The sequence below is a fragment of the Lycorma delicatula genome, chromosome 3, assembly GCF_047948215.1.
Source record: "Lycorma delicatula isolate Av1 chromosome 3, ASM4794821v1, whole genome shotgun sequence".
In the NCBI taxonomy this organism is placed as follows: domain Eukaryota; kingdom Metazoa; phylum Arthropoda; class Insecta; order Hemiptera; family Fulgoridae; genus Lycorma; species Lycorma delicatula.
In genome coordinates, this window is record NC_134457.1 from 136,182,179 (window position 1) to 136,202,241 (window position 20,063).

The following is a 20,063-nucleotide window of genomic DNA, read 5'->3' on the forward strand; positions in this document are numbered from 1 at the left end:
TGTCAACTGGAAGACTCGCGGAGAATGGACTATTGTGACTGGCTTCCTCCGTTTCCTCACCCTGAGCAGGACTGCTGAATGGGTATAGTAGAGTAGCACCCCGGGTGGCTAGGGACCGCCTGGGCAGTTGATTGGCCGGAAGTAGGCGTGTTGGTATCGAGCCACGGTTAGATAGAAATTATGGTGATTATAGCTGTCGGCGGAACGGCAACTGCAGTGCCGAGGGTGTGGGTTACAATGCAGCCGTGAGGTGTAGCACCGTTTTGACAAGGATAATTTTGAATGAGCAAACATCACTGTCGGCAGGATGACGACTGTACTGCCGAGGGCATGGATTTCCATGCAGCCATGAGGTGTAGCAGCATCTCAACGATAGTAGTAAGTGAAGTAAATGTCACACGGGACTCTGCGATGAAGCTGAGTGGGAGTAGAAGGTCTGTCCTCCTCTCCCTTGTAAACCAGAACGGAGTCCGTGAATTACCCAAGTCAGGAGTATGAAGTTAAATTTACTAAGAGAATTACGACTAAATTTTCGTTGGTGCGAACAACATTTTTAGTGGTATGTTGATTTCAATTTGCCTCGAAATCTATGACATTTACAAGAAAAAGGGTCAGTAAAAGTAGAACTGGGCACGGGGTTCGTGCTTCCACGAACTCGGTTAGCTAGTTCAGAGGGCAACGATGTAGAACATTCAAGATGTCCGGATGAGGGCTACAGCGAAGGCAAAAGCTGAGTTTAAAAATCACCGATATAAATGTCGTTAAGTTTGACTCTCTTATGTGGTTGCAGATGTCAATATATGATTTGATGCAATGTCAATAATATATTACACGATCCCGGCTTGGGCCAAGGCTTTCAAAAGAAAGAGGAATCTTGGGCGAATAGCAGCACTGCAGTGGCGAGTGAACATACGTATTGCGTCTGCATGCGAAACAGTGTCTAAAAACACTGTTGAAGTGATAGCAGGGGTGCCCCCTGTGGGTCTCCATGACCTCATGTTGAGGAGAGTACATGATAGTGTATCAAGAAGTGAAGCCCTCAGACAGATGTTTGAAGAGTGGCAAATACAGTGGGACATGTCAAGAACAGGTAGCTAGACTAAAAAACTTATCCCCCAGGTCAGTATGTGAGTTAACAGGTGTCACGGGGAGGTATATTGTATATATACCTGTTTTGTTATAAATATTGTATATATGTACCTTCTTTGTTGTAAATGTTTTACACAACAGATTTATTGTTATTAATCATTGTATTTAATTTGTTATCATTTGTTTTGATGTTATTTTATACAATGAAAGTTATTTTTTAATTATATTGTATGCAATTTTATTATATGTTATGGATATGTTGCGAGAGTCATTTTTCGACTGTTTCAGCATAGTAATTTTATTATTTATATTTTTATGTTTAAATAAAGCAAGTATATATTCAATAAAATGAGGCTCCAATAATCATGATCAATTTTATATAGGTATGACCAACAGGACATTTAAAAAGCGATTTAAAGAACATATACAAACAATAAATGTAGAAAACAAAAGTCTAATTATGCAGGTCACATATACGAAAATAAACACACTTTTTCATAATTAGAAGATATATCAGTACTAGAAATATATAATAATAAATCAATAACCCAAACTCTTTGGAAGAAAACAAAAAAAATAATATAAATACTAAAATTTGATAATGAGTGGAAATAATAGAATTTATTAAATAATTTAGTTAAATTCATAAGATTACCACCAGTAGCAGTAATCTTATAAACTATTGATTGGTATGTAAATTGCTCACTGACTGAGAATATTTCTCAAAAAATTTTAACAATTGATTAATTTTATATTTGTTCACTGATGAACAGTGATCACTGCAAAAACATTTGTTAAACTTTAAAAAAAGGAAAAAACGTAAGTGTTTTTGATTTGATTGATAGTTATAATAATTCAACTGCTATGATGCTCATCATATGCTTATTCTTTAGTAAACAAAATTCCTAAGATGGGCAAAGATGTCAGGTTACAAATTTTTCGATAAGAATGTTAAAAGACGATTTTAATTTTTCATGAACCCTTAAGATACTGGAATCCAGCAGTATGACATTTACACTTGAAAAAACTTCAAAACTTGTAATTTTAAAACTAAATGAATCAATATGAAAGAAACAATAAAGTATCTGCAAGACAAATTTTTCAACCATCAGAAATTAAGTAAGGGATACATTTTATCATAATACTAACTTCCACTTCAAAAACAGATGAAAAAATTTGATATTTTAAATGTTCTGTGTATAGAATGTTTATTTTGTGTGCATAATTCATTTAAAAGCCAATTATAAAAGTCTTAAAATTATAGAATAAATGTTCAATACATTAGAAGCTGCTGATGAATAATTAATTTTTAAAATGTATAATAGTAAACTATCAATATTTTGATAGTAAATGGATGCAATACTACTTACAGAATGTAATGCCTACAATATTTTTAACAAATGCATAAATTTAATAGGCTGAACAAATAGCTTTCGATTGCTATAAATGTATTTACACAAAAACAATTAAATAAATATATTACTGAAACATATTTTCACTTACAATATAGAAATCAATAAAAAAATAATTACTATAATAATATAAATATATTGATATGTTCAAAAAAAAGAAGAAAATAATAAGAAATACACCTACGAATAAAAAAATTAAAATCACTATAAAGTGACAGAAATACTAAATATTAAAAACTAATCTCTATGAATTTACTTCAACTACACTGAATTCTAAAATAACGCTAAACTACAATAATAAACAACATGCTAACAAAGTAAATAAAAGCACTAATGTAAAGGAAATAGGCATTCCTATACAGATGAAAACAATTAAACTTTATTTAAAATTTATTTATTTATGTGAATTATTTATTATTCCTATTTTGTTTAAATTCAATTAAATTTAATATTGCACAAATTGTGAATACTTTATTTATATATATATATACACACAAGTTCTTCAAATTAATTTAAAACTTTGTAATTTTCACATTTATGGTTGGGATTCTGTTTTCTAATTACAATGGTTTGTTTATACTTCTTTCTGATACTTTAAAATGTTAGAATTAAAAAATAATTTGATAAACTACAAACAGTAATAAAATATAAGGAAAGAAACCCCATTGCATGGAACATCAATTTTAATAAAATACATTTTAATTAATTTTAATTTTTGCAATAACCAATATAAATCTGAATATTTAATTTGTATATGTTATTCGTAGAATATGTTCAGATGCATAATATAACAGGCTACGTATCCCTAAAATCACATAATAAAGCTTTATTTTTATATAAGAAAACTAGGAAAAACTCTTTTGACAACTGAGTGCAAGTTAAGAGAAAAATTTCTTCATCTTACCCCTGTCCCTGAACTTTAGACCCTATAATTTCCGAATAACCAATGCTAAATAATATCACTACTAAAAATGCTTCCTATATAAGCTGATCAGATTAAAAATATTTTGTTCCAGGAAGTATACTGAACACAATAAGAAAAGTAATAAAACATATATTTCTGATAACATCCTTGAATACAAAAACAAAATCTGATAACAAAGAAAATGTTGGCTCTCAGATAATAAATTAAGACACTTGACAAAACTTCAAAACATGTAATTTTAAAACTAAATGAAACATTCTGAAAGAAATATCTACAGAGAATGTTACCAGGAAGTTTATAAAACTCATTTAATATATGTGATTAATAAATAACAAAACTATTTGCCAGGCAGCTAATTGAGAAAGGTACTTGTTACTCATTTTGAAAAAAATTCATCCACTAACTCATTAAATGAAACCTTAACAAAATTTTTCCATGGCTATATGATTGAAACTGATAATTAAACATAAGCCAAGAGAGAGCTAAAAAATCATGCTCTCTAATACTTCTCAGATCATTGTATATCCTACAACTTTCACTTCTTATCCTGCCATTTTTTTTGTTGCTATTATTGCTGCAGTATAGAAATATATATTATATATATATATATATATATATATATATATATATATATATATATATATATAATATATATATGTATTACAGGAATACATTATGTTATTTAATTTAATAATAGCTATTATTACATAGAGGAAACTTTATTTATTTATTAAAGAGTTTTAAAATAGCTTTTTCCTGCAACCCCAACAATCTAATAGATTTTAATAACTGGAATATCTCATGGAACCACCACTTGGAAAATAGAAGAAAATAAATATCTAACAGAAAGATCTTTGGCTCTTCAAAAAACTTTGGCCTTATAAATCAGTTCTCCTATGTAAATTACATTAAATGACACTATTTAGTTTCCTACTTCATATAGGTTACTGCACATTGTAGGTATTAAGCTGCTAACAAAGACCACACAAATCATCACTTAAATAAAAAGTTAATTTTTCAAAATTTACATCAAATCTGATAGACAATCATAATTTACATTAAATCTGAGACAATATTACTAGTTTTTGAAGAATATGTAAATTTTCCTTTAAAAAAAAAACAGATTTTATCATAGAGTATGCCAAAAATATTTAGTTTAATCACCAAAACACCAACATTCTTATCATACATCAAAGTATTTGTTAGGTTTTTTCTTCAAACGTGTGTATCAATTAGGTGAAGTGCACTAGCATTCAAGTTTTAGCAAGCATTTAAAAAGAGTTATGAATCTTATTAAATACTGCAGCATTTACAAGGGTTATTCAGAAAGTAGATACAGTGCTGCTAATAAAAACACAAGGGAATTTTTTTCTTAATAATTAGCCCCACTGCCATGACTGACCAGTTCCCAAGTTGTATAAATTTTCATGATTCAGTCATAGCAATGTTGTGCTTACAGGAATTTAAAAAGGCATTCAATACTAAATTCCAAGTAAAGTTCATTAAAGCATTAGGTACTTTTCTAGAAAGTAGAAACTGAAGATGAAATTCACTGTAGTTTGTTTCTGATTATAGTAAATACATGATGAGTAGGCAAAGGATGGACAAATTTTATTATGTTAACATTATAAAATATGAGAACACATACTTAAATTGAGAACTGAAGTTCGTAATGAAGAAAGGAGTGCACTCTTCATCTGATTATTCAAAATGAAAAAAGTTAGGATAAGCACTTAATGATTAAATGAATTACTTCTAAAAGTATAAAGAACGCTCATTATAAAATATTTATGGGAAGATTAGGCTATTCAAAAATATGCACACATTGGATGACAGAAATTTTCTGAAATCATTACAAGATTGAGTGACTACACTGCAACTATTCCTCTTATATTAGAGATCACCTGTGTTAAAATTTATAGTATCTTAAACTGTACTGTGACAAGAAATAAAACACAAATACATCTGTGATAATAAGAGCAAGTATCAATCTATGAAATGAGGCTATACACACCCACAATCAGCAAACCATTCATAACAGCAACATTAAGCCTCATGACAGCTATCTTCTAGAATGAGGAATCATTTTTCACGTATGTTTTGCATTAAACACCAGAAATACTGAGGTTTACTGTAATCTTCAGAAAAATTATACCAGGTAATACAGTACAAACAGCAAATAATATTGATACGAAAAAGCTATATAATGCATCACAACACTAATCTGCACAAATTCAGAATTTTTTTCAGATCTTTAAGCAAAAGGTTTTGCCTCCACCTTCACGGCCAAGACTTTACACCAAGCAGCTGTTTTTGTATCTTTAATTGCTGAATATCCCTTGTATTAGTCAAAGTTAATTTTCATATTTCAAGTGCATGAAATTATTTTTTATAAAAACAGTACTAAGTGGAAAGCTCAAAAGAAAGATCAAACTCATTAAATTAAAATGCAGTACTCCCTCTTATCTGATGTGTTGGCATTAATATTACATAAAGAGAATTTCAGCTATATTACATTTTTTTAAGGGCTGAATGTATGGCTGAATCTGACTGGAATTTGGATTATTTTATATGAAAATTAAAACTTTAAAAGAGGCTTCTTCAATACAGAAAATAATAAAAAATTACTGTCTTTTACCCTTTTTACAAATAATTAATAAAACAAATCTGAATACAGTAGACAAATATGAAATACAATTCATGCAAAAACAACTGAAAACATGAGAAGTCAAAACAGACATAAGTAAATGTACTGCATTTTAAAAAAATAATAATTATTATATGCATAATTAATATGTTATCTTATTGTTCACACTAGTGCAGTTAAAAAAAAAAGAAAGAAAACAGCAAATCCACACACTTCAGTGATTATAAGCTATTAATAGTCGATTCATTTCTTCTAAAACAGATCTAATTGAAAGATAATTTTTTTCTCTTTTAAAACAGTTTTTCTTTTTAAAGAATAAAGTCCTACATAGTATAGGTTTCTTTTATTAAACTCAACTGTTAAGAAAGAACTAACACTCTCCTGCTGGTCCTCCCTCACACACACACACACACACACACACACACACACACACGCACACACACACACGCGCGCGCGCGCACACACACACACACACACACACACACACACACACACACAAGATATATATATAAACACAACACTCACTCTTTCTCTCTCTCTCTCTCTCACTCATTGTTTCAAAATTGAATACAGAAATTTAATATAAATATGTTAAGAAAAGATGTTTTTTAAACATAAAATAATAATTTTGATAATTATACTCATATAAAAATTTAAAGTAATATTAACAAATTAAACTCCAGGGATTACTAATATTTCAAGGATTAACTAAGAATAGTGAATCATCATCATAGATATTAACCTTAAGAAACATTTCATACTAATTTTTTCTTTTGTACTGATTTTCTTTTGTACTGTTGATTTTTATCATTTTAATTTTTTTAAAGTAAATAACAAAATAGAAAAAAAATAAAATGTATAAATTCTATTTATACATTTTTTTTTTCTATTTCTATTTCTATTTTCTATTTTTTTTAAGAAACAGCTGGGTCTAATAAGTTCAAAAACTAAAACAGCACGACTAAGAGAATCTGAAGTCAGTGAGATTGTAATAAATAAATCACTAAACTATGAAGAGGTTAGTTTTAATAGAAAGGGACTTTAATTTATGTCATTTACTTTTTAATACCTATTAATTGACAATATTTGTATTATGGCACAGGTTTTAAATAAATTTTAGGGCTGCATAATATTTTATTTTAACTTATTATATTAACATTAGAATGAGTTATTTAAGTGTTTAAATCACTATTTTTAATTACAAAGAATTGAAAAATTAAATTAAAGAATGAATATTATTTATTTATTATTATTGATATTAAGATTCTGTTAATGTTAATTTGACTATTTCATGCCATGATTAAAAAGAAAGTGAACACACAATGATTATGAGTGAATCGCCCAATCCTGGCAGAAGAGGGAACTACTGGCAGAAGTCTACTTGTTGACTTACTCGCTCGCCTGGGGAAAAGTCATTCCTGTGAAAGAAGGAGACAATGTTTCCGTATACATCTCGCACCCTGTTCCCTGCAGATAGTCATTCTGCCACGCCTGAGTATCTGGAGACTGAAATTAACAATGCATTGTTGCATATATGTCCATAATACTACCATAACTCTAACTTGAAATGGTACAACTGCATGTAAATTATAAAGATTACTGTACATTCTGCTTCTGTCATCTATGCATAAGTATTTCACTCAATTTAATATTAATATAGACATTCTTTAATATTAGACATATCCACTTAAGTTACAGTGTCAGATTATTAATAATTAATTCTAATGATTCAAATTACTCTAGAAAACAGTTAATTTTTCAGATGTAATGTAAAGTGGCCTCAGTTTACAAGTGAAGTCCTTTGGAATAGTCTGCCTCAGATAGCAACTAGAGAATGGTAAAAGAAAACCTGAAGAAACATATAATGCAGAAGAGGAGTTACATACAAGTAACCAGATCGTAAATATTAACATAGTTGCCTACTCATTCTCCCTGTCTGTCTTGCCCCTCCTGCTGTTTCTCCATAGGTCTTCTAGTTACCAGTCACATATTATATTTCTTCATAATCATATTAACTTATGGTATGATACAAAGACCTACGATTACATATAATAATATATAAAAGAATGCAGAAATCTTTAATCTGTAATACCCTTGCAGTTCAGCAATTTTTTTTTCAAATCTGTGACTATTTTCAAAATGATAGCTTCAATTTTGGGCCTTTGTCATTTTTTATTACGTATGTAACAAAAAATTTGAAGATAAAGAAGACTAATAACCTTAAAACTACTTTCATTAAATAAAGTAAAGAATTAGAAGTGGTAATTGTTGATATAAGAGTTTATGACAATAAACAATTTTATGAATTCCTCAATCCACAGATACTATAAAAACAGAACTATTTTATGATCAGTTTTAGGATTAAAAGGATTATTAAATAAACTTTAAGGAATTATGACTGATTTTGTCAATATTATTAAAAGATTAAGATTAATCATTAAAGAGATGTTAAAATATTCGGTATCAGATAAGACAACTTCAATGAAATCGGTTTCCAAAATATCACTTATAATAAAGTTAAATAACAACACGTTTCTTCAACACAGAGAAATCATTATTAAAAGAATTTAACTGTGGTGTACACTCAGTAGATTACTTTATTATAAATATTATCAAGACTCAGATGTTTACAAGGATCACAAATTTACAACAAAAATAAAAATATATTATATCACACTAACAATTAATTGATGCCAGAATTTAAGAAGAAAATAAGGTCCACTTAAAAGAATGACTAATTTGGACAAATAATAATTTGAATAAGTCAATGTAAATAATTAAGCCCAGATTCTTTTGTTAATAAAGATAAATACACAAAAGAATTCAGATAATGAATTATCTTCACAACCAAAAATTGTTCTCAGTGAAAATTAAGTTGTCTGTTTGTCTTATAAAAACTAGCTTTGTAGTTTTCTTCTTTTTTTTTACAATACATTAAAAGTTTTTAATTTTTGAAGAAAAAAATCTGATCAAAAATGTAGTGGAATAATCAGATTTTATAGTTTACGTTATGAAAAAATGACAACCCATTTTTAATTTATCAGAGATACTACTCTGAAATACTAAAATAATATTCTAACAATACATAACTTGCCTATTTCTCATATTTACAGAATTATTCCAAGGTGTTTTAGGCCATAAAAAATACTAATCATATTCTAATTAACAGATATATTTTATAAAGATGTGTAAAAAAATGTTTAAAAGGAAAAACATTACTACTCCAATTCATTTCTTTAAACATCATTCAAGAAAAAGTAGAATTACAGAACACCAATTTAAATATGGAACATGAACAGAGAGTTACCTTAATGATAGATTCAGAAGCAGATTATACAGAGCACGCAAGGAGAGATAGGAAAATACAAGATAAAATAATGGGTAGGCTGAAAATTGAAAGGTATAAAAAAATAAAAAGTGAAAACAGAATAATGACAAGATTGATCTGCGACAGTCTGAGAAAGAGGAGTGTAAAGTATATAGTGTTACAACACAACACCTTATAATCATAATTTGGCGTGACAGATTGTGCATGCCATTATATAACTGCATTACCATAAACTGATTCAAATGAGACCTTCCTCTATAATCACTATTATTACATTATAGAATCATGCAAAATATATTACACTGTAACATAAATTTATTAATCAAATAAAATATGGCTTAAAAATTTTTAAGTTAAATTTATCAAACAAAAGCTTGCAGTGTAAAACCACTTACAACATTAATGCTATAAAGCACTAATAATAATCCTACAAAGAAACAATCATGGTTATACAATATATCAGTCATATTTTATTTATACATTCATATTTTATGGTACTACATAAAAATTAAAATACTGTTATTGGCTGTTTATAGATTTTGTTCAAATGTTAGTATTTTCTAAACAAAAAACAAACTGAAGTTAATGTAACATAATCCTAACAAACAAAACAATAAAATTATTTATATTCTAAATCCTAAATATATTTTTTTTCCTGTTTAGCCTCCGGTAACTACCGTTAAGATAATTCTTCAGAGGATGAATGAGCATGATATGTATGAGTGTAAATAAAGTGTAGTCTTGTACAGTCTCAGTTCGACCATTCCTGAGATGTGTGGTTAATTGAAACCCAACCACCAAAGAACACCGGTATCCACGATCTAGTATTCAAATCCGTGTAAAAATATCTGGCTTTACACGCTGGAACTCTTGACTTCCAAATCAGCTGATTTGGGAAGACGCGTTCACCACTAGACCAACCCGGTGGGTAAATCCTAAATATTATCCTTTGATGTTTTCAATCACTATATTAAAGTTCCACCATTATATTGCACAATAATAGTTAAAAAATATCAGTTGTTCAAAATGTTTATTTATACAAAATAATCTTAAGGATGACATGTATGTAAATAAAAAAAAAAAAAAAATGATTGTATTGCTGATGAAATAAATATAAATTTTATGTATCTTTTGTGTTTTAATTTATTTACTAAAAATATAAATTTTTTGTTAATGTCTATAAATACTTTTCAACCATGGCTCAAATTTATGTTAAAAGATTCAGACATGTAATTTTTTAAATTGTTTACTGTAAATATTTAATCAGTCAAGCAAAATTTTGTAAACTTTCTATATGTCAAACAACTGAAATTATAATCTATGTAACAACAGTTTAATGTATATAACAGTAAACATTTCCTACTAAATAATATATTAATAATATATCCACATCTTATTGTATGTTCCTTTAACTTTTTTACTTTTCATAACTCATGATTTTCTTTCTTATTGTTAGTTTATTTAATAATTATTTGCAATATTTATTTCTTATACATACTGGTAGATCAGTTACATTAAATAGAAATCTTACAGGTAATAAAGAAATAATTTTACTGAATTTAAATAGATAAAAAAAAAAATGAACTGCAAACTTTTGTTGAAAAAATTCTGTTACAAAAATTCAATATAAATATATATAATTTAAATAAGAAATTTTAAATATCATACCTAAACTATCAGTAATAATATGGCATTTAAATTATCAGTTAGTAGTTAATTTTTAATAAATAATTATATGAAGTCAATATTATGAATCAATTTATGGCTGAGCTGAACACAATGGAGTTGTAAGCTCTTACAACCGAGACTTACTCTGTGGCGTGCGCAAACGGCATGCCAATAAACGTGGGACTAAGCGACTCAGTGTACATCTCCATTCCAGTACCTCGCAGGTAATCATTCTGCCACGCCTGCATGTCGACAGCTTGTGCACACCGTGCATTCTATAACAACTCTCTATCTCATTGTACAGACTCTCTCCTCAAATTATTATAAAAATTTAACATGGTGGTCCAAGAAATTATTCTATATTTCAATCTTATAAATTCACAATTATATATTTTTTAATACTAAAGGTATAACTTTTACTTTCACATATTGTCTTCTTTGGTATTTTTGTTTCTGTACACACACACACACACACACACACACACACACACACACACATATATATATATATATATATATATATATATATATATATATTAAATAATTAATGATTACTTTCTACATAAAAATCTGACTGAAGCTTAGTTCAATATAAAATCACAAGTTAATATTTTAATGCAATAGCAATTATCAAAAACAGTAAAAAATTAATTGACAGGAAAGAGACAATCATATTCTGTTCTCATAATCACTATCCTAACTTAACAAAATGACAAAAATAACCAACTATAATAAAATATATAGCCAATGAATATTCAGACTAATGCAATGTTACTGAATAAGCATCAATTTACTTTTTATATTAATAAAACATAAAGAATTCTGAAATAAAAACAAACCTGATTACAATTTTTCAGTGAAATGGTAAGCTACAGTTATTTACAAAAGAAATACAGAAGTTTTATGGACCACCAACATAACCCTAATTATAATTATTCTATATACCTAAGTAACATAATTATTATTGATTTTATCAGTAAATTAAATTAACACATATTCCTAAAAATATTTTATTCCAACCTATTAAACTTATTTTAATAATATTTTCCAGTATATCAAATAAAAATCCTATTTAAATTTATAATGAAATAAAATTTTCATTTATAAAAATAAATATATCAAGCAAATTAAAAGAATCATAAAAAAGAAAAAATTAACAATATACAATTATGCTTCATATAAATACTAAAAAAATTATTAATTTTACAGCAATAAGTGTATTAAAAACAAAACAAACTGTTTGGTTTTATGTGAATTTGTGCAGTTATAATCAGTATTAGTATTAATTACTTTAACTGTACTTTCATCTTTTGGAATATTTTTAAACATTACTTTCAAATTGACTTGGTAATTGATAGCTTCTATACATATACATAAACCATAATTTTCTATTTTCAGTAGAAATAAAATTATTATTAAAAATAATGAAAGCCCAGCTAAACTGATGCATCTTTTATTTGATTAATAAACACTAACTATAATAATTAGCAAAATACAATTTTGTGTTCTTTTAGAAAATGCCACACACCAGATTTTCTTCTTATTACAAAACTGCCCAAAAAGGAGTGTATGTATGTTTGTACCACCATAGCAGCTCAACAACTCAACTGATTTAGATGTATGGCCCCGCATTGGAATTCTGACGTTACTAGGAGTGTCATAGGCTACATAAATATGTACATAAATTTATTTCTTTAAATAAATTTGAGTTGTTTTTGAATAACTGTCATCTCAACGCTTCATTCTGAACAATTCGGAAAACTGTATTTCATACATGTGAAGTTGGTTGTCTTACTAGTGTTTTTATACAACTGCCAAAAAGGATAGTAATGTATGTAGGGTATATATATGTATGTATATTTGTTCCTCCATAGCAGCTCAACAACTAAACTAATTTAGATGCATGTTCCACGTTGGAATCCTTATGTTACCGTGAGTGAGATAGGCTATTAATATGTATGTATGTCTGTATGTATGTATGTATATATATATATATATATATAATTTAAATAAATATAAAAAAATTGACAAAAAATTATGCAGTATAAAAATACTATAAACAAAATTGTCACTCACATGCTCTTTAATTATCCTACACTAAAGAGCAATGTTTTTTATTGGCAGTTTTAAAAGCAAGTAATTCTCTCACCTAGCATTAATAATTAATATACACCAAAATCTGTGTTGACGTCTAAAAACCAAAATTATTTTTCACTAATTTCACTTCTTTGTTAATCTGTTAGTAAGTTTATGATTATTATCAAATGATAGTAATACAACATCTGTAGGGGCTTAGACTGTAAAAGACTGTATTGAATCAAAATAAATTCAAAAATGAATTTTGCCATGTTCATCCAATTAAAAAACTGGTGGACAAAAATTAAATATACTTTCTAATTGAAGAAATCCGATAATGTGGCATATTGAGGAGTGTTTGGTGAATTATATATATAAACTAAACAGTCTTATGGTTCAAAAACATGTATCAAGAGAACTGTCACACACCACATGGATTTTTATTTCCATAAATTAGCATAATTTTGGTCTGCTGCAGACCAAAATCAACTTTATGCCAAACTACAAGTGAAATTTATGAACTTTCATAAATTTATAAACGGTGAATAGGCCTAAAAAAATGTACAAATTATATTTATTATTAATACAGTTAAAGAACAGAACTAATAATACAATATAAAAAATTATTTTTTTTAAGTAAGGAGCTTACTTTTTGTAACAATGAATTATAAAATTAAAAAAATTCTTTTATTGATAAATTTCAAAGAATAAAACCTTTATTCTTCAAGTATAAAGTCTGTATGCTTTAAACTGGTAAGTAACTTTAAAGTTATGTATAGCAAAATGTGTATAGTAAAACACAAATTCTGATTTAAAATTGCACCCATAGTAATTAATAAAATGATGTCTCAAATTTTAAATGCTAAATTACTTTTTATGAACAATCATGTAATCACATAATTTAAGGAACTGTGAAACAAATGCACAAAGTAATGCATTATAAAACAGCCAAGATGATTTCTGAAAAATTGTCACTATAAAGAAATCGATTATAATAGGTTTTTCAAAAACATAATAAATTTAAAAAAAGTAAAATATAAATGTGTTTTATTACTAACATACTTAATTCAATATTTTGAAAGCATAATTAAAAAGTAATCAAGTAGTTATTCACAAACAGTATATAAAAACAAAGAAAATCAACAGAAATATTGACACTACATAATAACAAGAAATTCAGTAGAAATTATTCATTCTAATAAACATGATTTTAAACAGATGACTCAAAACATTAAAAAAAAAATTTATAATTTTAAATAATCACTAGATATCAAGACAAACAAATCAGCAAAATATGTACCTAAAAAATTGGAATAATTTGTCAAGTTAGTATATAAAATTCTTATAAACTTCAACTGAAAGAAAATCAGTTTTAGTATATAAAAAATCAGTTACAGTACACATTTTTAATTGAGAAAGCTAAAAAAATAACTAGTTTTTCTGAGTTAGCTTTCACTTTAAACTTCTTTAGAGACTGGGTGAAAACTAGCTAAGACAAAAGTAAAATTTTATTGCAGGTTTCCCTATCAAAAAAATTTACTGTAGCCAATTTTGAAAAAGTTTTCTAATTTAAACACAATAAATGATGGTTATAGAAATTATAAACAATTTTTTTTATGATGATACCACTGAGGCTGAAAAAGAATCTCTTCAATTTTATAGCAAGCACTTCCACAGTTTTAATATAAGCAAAAAAGTAATAACTGTCTGATCAGACAATGTAAGAACATGTATTAAAAAATTAATAACAAACATGTTAATTAATTTAATTAATTTTTTTAATTTAAAGATGATAATACTCTACTATCAGTTATAGCTGATTAAAACTGCATATAAAATTATTTTAAAAATATAACTACATTAAAATTAATAACATAATTGATAGAGAATAAAAATAATAACTATAATACTTGATATTAATTAATAAGGAAAATTAATTTTATATAAAAACTGACCGTTTTGAAGGATCTCATAGCAAAAAGATTTGCCATCATTGTAGAAAATCCTGGTGCAAGGCAACTCTGTGCTATAAAACCTAATTTTAACTCTGCTAAACATATAACATCATCACCCTGTTTCCAGTCCCATGATGGAATGTTTAATAAGTAAGCCTGTAAATAAAAAAATAAAAACAAAGTAAATTATTTTTATTGATATCCTTTATTTATAAATACAATGACAGCAATCCACAGGTGCATCACATAAAAGTTATGTTACAACAGTTATTGCCCAAAAAAAAAAGACTTATGCCACTTGGTGAGACTATATGAAAAAATAGAAATCAAGGACATAGAAGACAGTGGGATGAACTAAGGAACACTGAGCAACCAGAAACTTATTCTGCCTCCAGTCCTTGCTGTTTTCTTACTATAGTAATAATTGCTATCACTATCAAGTGGATAGTAGCTCACTAAAAATAATCAGAGAATGGAAAGAGAATGAATATATTCATAGTTATAAGATAACTTCAATACATTTAAGCACATTTTCCATGTGCTTACCCACTCTTCAGTAATGTGTGCATCCGTAAAGCGTTATTATAGTTAAAATCACGACAATAAAACGAGCAGACCTGGCTTGCATACATCTATGGGTCAGAGGTTTTGGGAAAAAAACAGCTCAGTAAAGTAGTAAAAACTAGATTGATTAAATTTTGGTCCTTTTTATATTCCATGGCAATTAAGAAGAATTTTTTTGTATTAGAAATGTGAATTCACCCCTTAACTGCAGACAGACTTCAAAAAAATATATAGAAACTTACACAGTAAATTGTTTTGGTATCTCAAATTAAGTGCCAAGAATGAAATCCCAACATTTAACATGATTTTATATTCACTTCACAAAAGGTAAAATGCTTTCAAAGACATTAATGTAAATCTTATATATTTAACAATTTTATAATGTAAATTCTAGAGACGATTTTAATATAACTTACAAGGTCAATGTGTCACTGAATATACTCATCATTGCCATGAATAAACTTTAATTATTTCAGTATAAATTTGTTTTTTGAAACATAACCGAAGTACTACAGTATATGTAAAATCTAAAAGCAGATCCTCCCATCAAGCTGCTTCTACTTGCCTCCTCTACCCCACTGCCCTTGACGTTGCTGCCAGTTATTGGTAAGGTCTTCAAAAAGGTTCTGTACCTGCATATAAATGGGAGGCTGATCTCTCAAACCTTATTAATGGAAAATCAGTATGGATTTCGCCCCGGAAAGGACACCAAGGACGCCATACTCCATGTGATGAATGTAGTAAAAGTTAGCGAGGAGGAATATGTCTGGGAATTTTCCTGGACATCTCCAATGCATTTAATAAACTTTTGGTGGCCTTCTGCCATTTGTCAATTACAAAGGAGACACTGCACTGATAGTGAACTGTGAATAATGTATAGTTACTTCAGGTATTGTGGATTCAGGCGTGTGTCTAGATTGTGGACAAATAGATGACGCATACCATGTAATTATGTGTGAATACAAACTCTAGCGCATGGAGACTATTTGTCAGCTTGACATTAGATCTCTGGGAGAATTTGAAAAACCAGGCCGAATGGGTTGATAATTTCATTGGAAATTGGGCAATAAAGCGGATTGCCAAGGGAATTTAGGGTTCCGCCTGGTCTTTCCTGTGTCGAGTTTTGCTGTTATAAGGTTTGATGTTTTTTGTGGTGTTTTGTTTATTTAGTTTATTTTTAAGTTCATTTTTATTTTTTGTTTTGTGTTATATTATGGTTGCATGTTGAACTCAACTTCTAACCTGTCGAGTAGCTGCTTTTTTAATTTCAGTTCCTTCATGTCACTCAGTCTTGTTAAAGACTTGACATAGATGTGTTTTGTTTTAATGAGTTCATTTCCTAATAGTACACCAACGGGAACATTACATGTGGTATTCACATCAGTGGTATCCTGAGGCAAGCACAAGGCTGAAAGATACCTTTTGCCGAGGTTCTTAAGATGACCTCCAACAAAGCCCATAACAGCTAGTTACAGAAGGGGTGGTGTGGCGACTGAAACTACCAGATGAAGGGTGTCTTCCCTTACGGCATCAGTTAATGGACATTAGTTTCTTCTCTTTCCGAGTGCACTGTTTTTTTATTGTTCCAAAATGGCTGACAAAAGGAAGACTGATTGTTGAACAGCACATAAACGTTGTGTTGTTTTTTAGTGAAACAAAAAGTGTGGTGCTTACACAAAGATGGTTTCGTGCACATTTTCAAACTTGGTGGTTGTCCTCAATTAAAACAAAACCTCTAGTTTTTACAAAAAAATTAATAGAGACGGTTCATTATTTGAGAATAAGCGCGAACAGCCTGCTAATGTTTGTTTGACTTTCTGCATGAAAGTCAAAATGTCATTAACGCAAATATCATTTAAAATCGATTTCCTAATCGTTTTGCTTGGGGACAGAACTGGTTCTGAACAGTCCTGATTTGATTTGAATCCGTATGGTTATTTTCTTTGGGGATTTCTAAAGGAAAAGATTTTATCTAAACATCCTTGTAAGGTGATGGAACTGATCATTGAGGCGTGCAACAAGATAACCAAGGATATGTGTCATTGAGTTATTAACAACACAGGAGTTAATGTTGAAGAAGTTGCTAGACGTTATGGTAGTCATATCAAACATGTGATAAGCAGAACATCTTCAGGTTTATAGTAAACACATTGTATTTTACTTTTCTGTACTGCGATTCAAGTAAATATTTTTTAACAAACCAAATGTTTGATCATTTCGTGCGCCACTCAGTATATTACACAACAATTAATAATTTAATAAAGTATTGTTTGATTACCTTTTTAAAAATCAAAACTGAAATTTTTCTCTCAGCCTTTTCAATATTTCATATTCTGATTAACTTTATAACCTTTCTTAATGTTAATTCTTTTTTTTAAATTTATATCAGAATACATGTATTATTTGGCTGAGTTGCACTATATTTTGTCTTACAAATTGCTAGGTCTTTCGGGTTCTAGCAATATGTAAAAAAAAATCAATCAGAAATGTCTCCCTTTCTCTCTATCTTTCTATGACCCTGAACTACAAGAATTTTGACATAAGTATCCCCTTTTAAGGAGAAAAAAGTGTGACTTGTATTTTTATTATTACCAGATATTTAGTTAATAGTGAAAAAATTTAACCTAGGTATATGTTAAAACTGAAAATAGATTTTACCTTATTGTGATACTGCATAAGTTGAATGATAACTCTAATATCATCAGAATAATTCTTAATAGAAATAACCCGCATTATATTAGCAGCATCTTCTGCATCCGGATCTTGACAATATTTATTAGCTAAAACTAAACATGCATCTGCTTCATGAACCTATAAAAAAATCAGAAAAACTTTACTAATTGATGTAAGATAATTAAAAAAATTATTTTATTCATTCATGATTGATAAATATTTTATTAAAATATATCTTATGGTGGAATAAGTTGATATATAGACCATTTATCTTTAAATTGCTGACTACTGCCCTACATTTCTTGCTGAAATACTTTTGTAGTGTACATTACTACTTTATCAGCAAAACCAATAATGCATAAAGTACTAAACTGAACTCGGCTGAAAAAAGTTAGTTTTGTCTATGCTTAAATAAAACAAGTTTTAAAATATTTCTTATTTACTAAAAACGAAAATTATTGATAATGTTGTTGACAAAGTACAATATGAAAATATTAAAAGAATTATAGAGAGATATAGAATTTAAAGGTACATTTTTAATTTACTTATCAAACATTATGGTATATAATTTAATGATACCCATAAATGAACAACTAAAAATTAAAATAGTATTGAGGGTATATATGTGCAACACAATTAGATTTTACTGTTATTTCAGTACTTCTAGAATAAAAAAAAAATAACCTGATAACTACCAATAAATTATCATCATTAAAAACAGCCTTTGCACCCACATTATTTTTTTTCAAAAATAAAGTTTTCTCACCATTTTTTATTCACAACTTCACTTAATAAATGAAATTAAAAGATGATTTTTAGTCAATATAACATTTTTCTTAAAATGTAATGTATCATATTACATACACGTAATCAAGCCAAGGTTAAACTGCTCACCAACTTTACAGACTGACTTAGTGTCTAAATACCATCACTAAAACTAAGGAAATAATTACTGTTTCATTATTTGCTCTTGTGCTTTTCAAATAGAAACATTTTCCAACAGACAGATACTTTCTGTCAGAAGTGATCCTCTAGAAAAATAGCTTTATTTTAAAATACATAGACAAGTTGTTCTATGCAGAAATACTGTAATTAGACAAAATATGAAATCTTAAACTATAATTTATTTATAACAGCATAAATTTAGGTTACTGTTGTTGAACAATGAAACAGTTTTAGTTTTTCAGCAAAAAAAGATAAGATTAAGATAAAAAAATTACAAATTAGAACATTCTTAATCTTGCTAGATTCTTGTTTTCATAATCTGAGCTTCCTAACATATTTCAGTTTTATATCTACCTTCCAGTAAAATGGATGTCTTTGTAAGTAATTAAGTCATGTTTTCAGGAGAATAATCCATTCTGTTTTTTAAATAACTCCTTTCAGTTCTAATTTGACATTAATCTTATTAGGAAGACTACCAAAAACATAATAAAGTAAATGAGTTTACAAGAATAATAAAAGACAAAGACATTTAGAGAAGAATAACAGTAACGTTATCACTAAATCACCTGAAATTAAAATTGCAGTCCTGATTCTGATTTTTATATCATGCTTATCAAATAATTACCTTTCACCAAGGTAACCAAATCAGTTGAATTACAAAAAAAACAACAAAATACAGAGAACAGTGTAAGGATAAGATAATTATTTAAATCAGTTCTTTAACAGAAAATAACGATTATCAATGTAAATGGTCATCAGGAATATACGCAAACTATAAATC

At 28.0% G+C, this 20,063-nt stretch overlaps 1 protein-coding gene across 1 annotated transcript in view; it reads right to left on the bottom strand.

Moving 5' to 3' along the window:
* Window positions 1-20,063, bottom strand: part of slo (calcium-activated potassium channel slo) — a 537,563-nt gene that overhangs the window by 189,957 nt on the left and 327,543 nt on the right. Inside the window, exons 10-12 of the mRNA XM_075360629.1 lie at window positions 18,323-18,475; window positions 15,101-15,256; window positions 7,467-7,579 (exon numbers count right to left, since the gene is read on the bottom strand). Of these exons, the coding sequence (XP_075216744.1) occupies window positions 7,467-7,579; window positions 15,101-15,256; window positions 18,323-18,475 (422 nt within the window). The remainder of the gene's footprint in view (window positions 1-7,466; window positions 7,580-15,100; window positions 15,257-18,322; window positions 18,476-20,063) is intronic.